At 35.9% G+C, this 9,595-nt stretch overlaps 1 protein-coding gene across 1 annotated transcript; it reads right to left on the bottom strand.

Moving 5' to 3' along the window:
- Positions 1–3,808: 3,808 nt before the first annotated feature.
- Positions 3,809–6,610, bottom strand: LOC130733111 (reactive Intermediate Deaminase A, chloroplastic-like). The gene is made up of 6 exons (XM_057585188.1): positions 6,341–6,610; positions 6,101–6,216; positions 5,947–5,991; positions 4,468–4,541; positions 4,337–4,386; positions 3,809–4,174 (listed from the first exon to the last, which is right to left on the bottom strand). Exons 1-6 carry the CDS (start codon positions 6,525–6,527, stop codon positions 4,080–4,082), a joined length of 567 nt encoding a protein of 188 aa, XP_057441171.1. The 5' UTR covers positions 6,528–6,610; the 3' UTR covers positions 3,809–4,079.
- Between the last annotated feature and the right edge of the window lie 2,985 nt (positions 6,611–9,595).

Below are 9,595 nucleotides of genomic sequence, written 5' to 3'. Positions count from 1 at the left end.
TACTTTGGATAATAACTAGGGAAAACTGCAAATTACTACCCTAAAGTTTAGCTTACATGCCACTTAAACCCTCACATTTTAAAATGTGTAATTATAACTAAACTTTTATAAATGGCAAAATTAACCCTCTACTTTTTTTTGATAAGCAGAAAAATTAACCCTCTATTAACATTTCTACTGAACTTTAATAGAGTTTTTCACGACATGACATTCTCCCCTAAATTACCCCTCTTAATGAATTACTAAAAAATGCTTGATTTCTTTCCAAACACGTTTTTTCTTATAGTCATGTTTAATAATTTATTAGATTTCTCATGGCACATAGTTTCTTATTAACGAGTTATTACTAGTTTTTTTTTTTTAAATTCTCCTAAACATTCATCGCATAGCTGAATTTCTATTATAAGATTTATTGAGACATTTTCGAGTAATGAACTGGCTAATGGTAATGACGACAAACTTGTTATTGAGGTATATTTCGATCATTAAAAAGAAAAAAGTATTGTTGATATTGGTTTGGAATATATGTGACCTTACTCATGCAAAGAGGATACCAGAGGAAGGATATGTAAGTTATGTTGGAAGCAGTAGTCCTAAAGTAGATGATAGAGACCACAAATGTTTGAGAAGATTGTGGTAAATTTAGGGATGTACTATTGAGAAGAATATTATAGAATTTACCCTACTATTCTACAAGTACGTAATAAAATACCAAACATACTATAAGAAAAAATGTGGAACTAAATCAAACATTTTTTCATTGATTCATTTAGAGGGGCAATTTAGGGAGAAAAAAATGTCATGTCCAATTTCATGTGATAAAAATTTAAGGCTTAAAGGGTACAAAGGCCCCTGAAATTACAAAGGGAATCAAATCCAGGACCTAGAAAAATTTTGCATCAAATTGGGTCCTTGGAAAAAAAATTTTAATTCAATTAAGGCCAAATGTTGCCACCTCTCAATTTTGTCCTAGTCACCAATTCCACGTGGCATTTTTAATTTTTTTTAAATTCAAAAATTACAAAACTTTATTTTTTAATTCCAACTCATATTAGTTAAATTTTTCTAATAACCTTTAAATCCTAATGTTTCATCTTCATCCTCTAAACCCTCATCTCCAAACAGTCACGAGGTAACCAAACCAGAAAACACAAGGACTGTGAGCATGAAACACTAGACTTTGAAGGCAGTAAATTGGGTTTGCAATCCATTCGTACATCAAACACTGAAAGCTACGGAAGTGCGCTGTCAACCCTAAGTAATCTTGAGCCCCAAATTGAATCGTAAGTAATCTTGAGCCCCAAATCTGGCGAGGTGATTGGTGGCTAGATCAAGTGGCTTCAGGCACGGTGCTGCAAAAATAAGGGTTCTGGGTCTCGTTTGGCTTCTGGGTTCGTTCTGCGAGAGAGGGTAAAGGACTCGTCGCCGTGCCGCCCAACCCAGATCTGACCCCTTCCATGCCTCACTGTCTCGATCCGTTTTTCCCTTTCATCCCTTAGCGGAGAGAGAGAGAGAGAGAGAGAGAGAGAGAGAGAGAGAGAGAGAGAGAGAGAGAGAGAGAGAGAGAGAGAGAGAGAGGATGAAGAGAGGAGCTTGAGGAGAGTGACGGAAGACGGAGACGCTGATTTTAGCTTGCCTTGTCTTCACCTTAGTTCTCTCTGATTCTTTTCGTTCATGAAGGAGTGTTTTTCTTTTGAAGTAGAGATGTAGAATTTGAGTGAGTAGAAATTGTGAATTTTATCACTGTCTAGTGTTTTTTAAATTTCTGGGTTTTGGGTCCGTGAAGAGGAAGAGGAAGGTGTTGAAGAAAATGATTATTTATGGGTTTGTTCATGATTTTTTATTAATTAGGGATTAATATTAATTTACAATTAACAGAACAAGCAGCAATACTCAGATTTAGGTTTTTGTTTAGATTAGGTTTATTAAGTTTTTTTTTTCTGCTGACATAAATGACTTGGAATTAAAATTTTATTTTTAATTAATTTTTCTAATTAAAAAAATTAAAAAAGCCACGTGGAAAAAGTGATTGGGACAAAATTGAGGTCTGGCACACTTTGGCCTTAATTGAATTAAAAAAAATTTCCAGTGACCCAATTAGATGCAAAATTTTTCTAGGTCCTGGATTTGATTCCCTTTGTAATTTCAGGGGCCTTTGTACCCTTTAAGCCAAAATTTAATTAAAATGTTAACAGAAGGTTAATTTTGCCCACTTATAAAAGTTTAGGGTTATAAATACACATTTTAAAATGTGAGGGTTTAAGTTGCACGTAAGCTAAACTTCAGGTTGCACGTAAGCTAAACTCCAGGGTGGTAATTTGCATTTTTCCCTAATAACTAACACTTTGTCATCATTCACAGGTACATGGATTTTTGAATGCGATAAGCTGGGGAATACTAATGCCAATTGGGGTAATCTTTGCTCGCTACTTGAAGGTATTTGCTGGTTTAGGAGCAACATGGTTTCATTTGCATCGAGCATGCATTCTTGATTGGCATTGTGGGCTTTGTCACCGGTGTGTACATGGGAAATCATTATGGAGTTCATCCTCATAGATGCATTGGTATCACTCTAATTGTTCTAGCAGCCGCTCAAGTTTTTGTTGCCATATGCCTGAGGATCACAAGTACAGAAAATTTTGGAACTTTTTTCACTACATAATTGGCTATTCAACTATTGTCTTAGCCATATTTTGACATCCTCCATACTCACATGTTGTGCAAGAAAATCTATGTTGGGATAATCATACCGCTCGCCGTGCTTGCTGTGATGTTGGAGGTGATAACTTGGATTTGGTGGTGCAAGAAGAGGTCCAACTCGGAGAAAAGTGATGACTTCAACTTTCCCTAAGCTACCCAATCTTTGTTTTTTTTTTTTATGGATGATAAATTTTGTATTATTGCTCTAGTGACGAATTCATCAAGCTGTAAAATTTGTTCAATTTCGTCATCTGGAATGTTTCCATGCCTATTATCTATCTCTATCTCAATCTATATTTATTTTGTGGATAGTTAGTTAGTTAGTTTGTAAATAGAATATTATTATATTTTAATAGACACTATCTTAACTTGTATGATTTTTGCTTAAGTTAAGTAATCACCAAAACTATTGAGATTCATTTGTTATAGATTATTTGATTGTATTTTCCAAGTGCAATAAAAAAGGGAATTATTTGACTGAAAAAATGACATTTTTTTAGAAAAATAGTGTCTCTCAGAATTCTTCAAATTGTTTGGATAAGATTTTAAAATTAACATGAATTAAAATTAATCAATTTTCTGTTTATAAGAAAACTACTTTGAGGAGGTTCAGCGATAATCTATTATAGAAGAGAGAATTATATCCCAATAACACAAAACTCATTTTTAAAGTGAGGTTGTCCTAAATCATCCAAGGTAAATATTGGGTAAAAACACCCTAGTCTTAGGTGGTCTAATAATATTTTGACATGTTTCATGAGTAGAATTTCCTAAGACACATGTCAAAATATTATTGGGCCAAGTGGCCAACTAAACTAGGGTAATTCTAGTCAGAATATATCTTAGTCTTAGGTGCTTTTGACAACTTCTTATGTTGGTGATACCAACAAAACCTCTCCATAAAAGAGAGTGACTTCCTCTTGAAAAAGAATCTAAATATGCCATCCAATCAGCATCAGAGGAGCATAAAATGCTTGCCAATCCGCAGCTATATTGTGGTCAGGATACCAATGAGTAAGCCCTAGAGACCCAGATCTGCTCCTGTATTCCACAAGAGAAATGGGGGAGTGTGGAACAAAGATGCATAGGAACATGTTCCTCCATAACATGTTCTTCAAATCGATCTATCATATTAGAAACCAGGAGAGTTAACTTTATTCATAGCCCACTTTATGAACACAATATTACAAAAGTTACAAACAAGAACAATTCAAGGACTATGACTATCCTTTCATTTTAATGGGCACATGCTCTTGAGAGAGATTACTAGGATTAGAGTAAATGCATGGCACAAGAGCACCATGATCCAAACCAAAGTAATACTCCAATACCAAGATATGGCCCCTCCTGCATTATTAACCTGCTACTAAATTTGGTGCTTATAGTGTTGCTATGCACTCGATTTCAATCTTGGCATCCAATGGCAAAGCAGCTACTTGATAAGTTGAACGAGCTGGGAAAGGTGAAGGGAAATCTGAAACCATTGGAACTTCACGTAAATGAAGTGTATTCAAACTACTAAAAGCATTTGGATAAACAGTTTAATTAAACACTTATGATAATAAGCGTTTATCGCATAAACACATATTCATAAACTGTGTCAAGGAAACATTAAAATCACCACCAAAGAACTTACATTTAGCATAAATCTCATTGACTTTCTTGAAGTCCTTCAAGTCAGCCAACCTGCACGAAATAAATGCTCAAAAACTAGTCATCTTGCTGGAACTCAATGAAAACTACTATGGAAGAGTGGGGAAAGCTTACATAATTGTTGTCTTAACAACCGACGAGTAGCTAGCACCACCAGCTTTAAGGATTTCCCCCATGTTTTTAAGAAGCTACATGGTTAAAATATCTCAAGTGTCAAGGACAAAATCAATAAGTACGGTGGAACAATATCAATAAAACATAACTAAAATCAACTTTAAAAAAACATAAAAAAAAAAATTATTGGACCAGGCACTATCATTTTAGTGGAAATTGCCAAAGCAAACTCCTAGGACAAATGTTTCAACTTTCAAGCCCAACCCCAAACAAAAAATCTTCTTGAACATAGAAAAGTTTCTTTTAATTTTCCTAGAAAGCTTAGAAGTTAGATATTTTTCTCAAAAAGAAAAAATAAATCCAGCTTCACAAATGTTCTGGTGGCGAGCTTTCTTATTCTTACTTCCTTCATTACTTCCTATCTGTTGTTTAAGGTTATAGCACATAGATTACACAATGCAATTAACGTCCACATTTGAATTTCCTAATACATTATGTATCTCTTTAATACGTTATCTGGTCGCCAAAGTCCAAACAAATAACAAGATAACTGTGGACAGTGGGTTTTTAATCATCCATCCCTCCTATACTGCAATATGTTATTCATTTCCCCTTTTTCCCTAGCTCACAACAGCAAGTATAATAAATGAGGAAAAATTATTTGGATGACTAACATGGAACCGACTGATCAGAACAATTAAAGTATGGTGAGAACCTTTGAGGAACCAGACCACAAAAGTTAGCCATTATAGTTGAATAGCCCAATGCCTTATAAACCCACACCAAAATCGCAAAGTTCTATGCAATAGGATCCTAACATCCCACACCATGCTCGACATTCCCAATACTCATGCGGGCTGGTTGTGCATAGCCCTTTGACAAGTCTCAGACGAACATTTTAGCCGCGAAACATGGTGGAAGGATCTATACTAATTGCTATGAACTTTCAGAAAAACCACACCACAAAAGCTAGTTGTTGTAGTTTGAGAGCTCATGGTCTCATAAACCCTACACTAGAAAACACAAACAGGAAAACGCATAAATCTAGAAGTAAGATTTTGCTAGACTGACTTCGTGTAGTTAGATTTATGTTGAACTCAACGTCAATCCACGTTCAAGTTAACGTGTCAAAATCTTACTTCTCCGTTGATGCACTGAGATGTGTGTTTTTATGTTTGTGTCAAAGCAAACAGAGGAAAAATTGATGTGGATCGGCATTGATTCCAATGGAAATCCAAGCGCACATTATTGAGCATCTATTGTTTTTTTTTTGAGATCGAGCATCTATTGTTAATACCAACACAAACTCAGAAGTATAGGAACCAAAGCGAAAATCAAGGAGCAACCAAAGCATAAAGCACACCAAGCAACCCATGAGAAAGACAACAAACAAAGTAGAAAACACAAAGAACTAAGAAAACTCAAAAGAGCCAATGTCATAAAATGAAACCCTGCAAGTAAAAAGCTCTCATTCTGCACCTGTTCTGTTTGCTCTTCAACATTATCAGAGATGAATTTCCCCGTCTGCATTACAGATCAAAACACAAAATAATTACAACAATAATAATTATAAGAGCACAATCTAAAGAAACATTAACTAATATAAAAACATTGTAGCTAATGGCAAACAAACCTCAGGAACAAGACCAAGAACACCAGACACAAACAGAAGGTTGTTGACTTTGTTAGCTTGAGAATACGGTCCCAAAGCTGCAGGGGCCCTCTCAGTATGAACAGCTTCCTTAATTCCTACAGTAATCAACACACCCTCCTTAGTCTCTCAGAAATTAACTTTGTCGTTTGAAGAAATTGATAATCACTGTCAGCATTGTGGAAATCAAGAATGGTGTAACTGTGAGTGATGGGTACTTACGGGCATCAGAAGAAATGCTCAAGCAAGTGAATGGCGAAGGGCGCTTAGATGGTGAAGGGGAACGCCAGAAGGAGGCGGCGGCCGGTGATGAAGGCCGTGTGGCGATGGCAAGTGAAGTGCGGTTGCGCAGTGCGCCGCCGTTGATCGCCGGAATGTGGAAGCAGGTCGCAGCACAGAACGACGCCATTCTCTCTCTTTCTTTCTCACTCAAAGACGACTCACTCTACCTGTTACACTCAACTTGGTCTTATTCACTCTATTCAATATGGACGGAAGGTGCTTGATGTGGAGAACTCCAAGATTTAGATTTGCCACCCCACTTAAAGTGGGGAATTACTAAAATATCCCTCCGTGTTATTTTATGGGAGATAAAAATTCGAAATGTTTCGGTAGTTTAAGTTCCGAAACTAATCGATTTTATAATTCTCAATTCCAAACTATTCAATTTCATTTCAATTCCAAACCAGTTCCCCCCATCGTCTCCCTCTTCGACATCCTCTCCCTCTTCGACTTTCCGACCTTGAAAGGAGGCGATTCCGGCGAATTCCATTCGACCTCTTCAACTTTCATCATCAGCGGGGAGGTTTCTCATCATCTTCGTCAGAAAGGTTTCGGAACATAAAGTTCCAAAACCTTTCGGTTCATAAATTCCCAATAGCTTTCGGTACATAAATTTCCGAAACATTACAAATAAGGGGTGGCAAATCTACATTCTGTATTGCGCTTCATTCATCTCTGCACATATGTTTCGGAACTTATAGTTCCAAGAGGTTTCAAAACTTAAAATGCCGAATGGCTTTGGAACATAAACTGCCGAAACTATATAATTAAACCAGTGTCAGTGGCATTTTGCAGGCAGATGGCAGTGGCTTCGGAAATTTATCTTACGAACATAACATATTTCGGAATATTATGTTCCAAAGGGTACTCCTGGCATTTTTTTAAAAATGCTGGGTGACAAATCTAATACTTGGGGTGGGAAATCCAAATCTCCTTGATGTGGTAACTTAACTTAATTGAGGTATGGTACCAAATGAGTTGGTATAGTGAAAAAGATTTTTGTATCACATGTGTCAGCAATTGTATTTTACTAATAATGTACCATAAAATTAATGGTGTCAATTATATTGGTGTTATGTCTTTCTCTTGATCGAAAGCATGTCGCTCAGACTCAATGGTAGAGTCGAGATTCAGTGCAACCGCTTAATCAAAACCATGTCGCTCAGACCTAATGGTAGGGTCGAGATTCAATGCAACCGCTACAAGGTCGTGGTGGACGTGAATAAAGGTTGTCGGGAGACAATTGAGTTATCCAGTGAACAAGGACATTATTGGACTAGAATTATTATATTGAGAATTATAATTTTAATTACTACATGTCTTTAATTTAGTGAATTACCTAATATGAGTATCACACTAAAAAAAGATGCGGGTACCACAGAATTCACCATTTATAATAAATCATTTTCACAGGAAGGTTATAAAACTTGTGATGCAAATTCATTCACCTCAAGAGTTGGAATCTAGTCTAAATATAATGAATTAAATAATGTGTCTCACATCTAAATTGATATATCTAATTTATTATTAGTAAGACTTACATAGATTAAAATGAATAGATGATAAATAATTGCCCTTAAAGAAGAGTTAGAGGGCGTATGATCTGGTACAATATTTGAGCTTTTGAACTTTGAAGTATCCAGTTTAGGGTTCTATCATCGAGACGGTGAGTATGGAGTATATTTTGTTGGGAGAAACCTACCAACTTAACATTATCCAAGAGTCTGATGAATTAGTTTCATGATTGTCGGTTGTTCACTTTTTAAAATATTCACATATATATGATGAAAGATCAAGAGAGATACACATTAATACAGAGTGATAATCCTCTATGTGACGGTTTGTGACCTAAGAGTTACCATCTAACGACACGAGTTACAATTTGGGTCAGTCTGTCTAACCCGCCTTTTAGTGTGTTTGATTGGAAAACTTACGTTAAAAAATTTACTTGGAATCCACTTTTAAAATTCTCTTTTTATGGATCATTCCGAACGGGGTGGGTCAGCACTTATTTTTTCCCCACCACCGAGCATCTTGGCCTAAAAGGCTCGGTGTTTTGAGGGTCGCGAACTAGTCATACTATCAAGCCCCTTAGAGCATCTCTAATGCAAAGTTGCTAGTTGCTTAAGTTGTAGGTCAACATGTCATGTTGCTTCAATGATGCTACAAAATAAGCAAAATTACTTAAATGCACCAACTGGATTAAGAAACTCACATTAGAGATGCTCTTAGCCTAACTTGCTTGGGGTTTTTACAATTACGCATCCATTCATAACCTCTTGGGGGCAATTGCCCCCATTTTTTTTACAATTCTTTAACATTATATATAGATAATATGTATTAATTTCCCATAGAAAAGTTTTCTAACTAAACAATTATATGTTTATGTATATATGTGTATAATGTATATATGTTGCTCCCATGCTTGTTGTGTTGGTGGTTGTTGATTTGTAAGTGTTTTTTTTTGTAAACATCAATGCCTTGTGCCCGACAAACACAATCTTCCTAAAAGAAAGGTTACATTTGATGCACTCATGTTGTTGCTAAAACGAAAACCTATAATCCCAACCACTAACAAAAAAGAGTTTAATGGTTGTGTACTGTCAGTGTAAAATACTTTTACACAGACATCCAATAATTGATTGACACGTATTTAAAAACATTAATGTTCTTTTTTATTTTAATTAAATTTAAAAGTTAATTTCTAATTTGGCGACTCACCATTAGATGCATGTGTTGCACTGACAGTGTATTACAATTAAATTCAACAAAAAAAATGAGTAGAAATCAAGGGATCATAATAAATCTCGTCAAATAGATAGACTTAGTCCCACATCTTACATCAACTAATGACTGTGTGTTATTCTGAATACGCATATCTTTCCGTGGCAGCGTGATATGAAGATACACCTCTCTCATAATGAGAGATACATTGCTAACACTTGCCTCGAGTCTTTTTATGATATTTCTCCACTTTGAAAAAAAAAGTCATTACATGCTTAAAACCTTCCACATTTCCAGCATGTGCAATTCCTTTCATGATTCTTCTTCTCGTAAGACCCATCTCTAGCCACCAATGTTGAAATGATGATGTGATATCCTCACTTTTCATTATTCTTTCTTCTGAAATAACGTGGCAGTGCCACGTCAGCATCGTCGCACACCTTGGCAATCTCGCCGGAGCCGCCTCTCAAG

Source organism: Lotus japonicus, chromosome 1 (genome assembly GCF_012489685.1).
Source record: "Lotus japonicus ecotype B-129 chromosome 1, LjGifu_v1.2".
Lineage (NCBI taxonomy): Eukaryota > Viridiplantae > Streptophyta > Magnoliopsida > Fabales > Fabaceae > Lotus > Lotus japonicus.
The sequence above is the reverse complement of the archived record's forward strand: the minus strand, read 5'-3'. Positions and strand labels throughout refer to the sequence as shown.

Coding starts and splice junctions, on each gene's coding strand:
- LOC130733111 (XM_057585188.1), bottom strand. CDS start 6,527: ATGGCGTCGTTCTGTGCTGCGACCTGCTTCCACATTCCGGCGATCAAC. Junction 6,217..6,340: donor GAGCATTTCTTCTGATGCCC/GTAAGTACCCAT, acceptor TGATTACTGTAG/GAATTAAGGAAGCTGTTCAT. Junction 4,542..5,946: donor TTGAAGAGCAAACAGAACAG/GTGCAGAATGAG, acceptor TTAACCATGTAG/CTTCTTAAAAACATGGGGGA.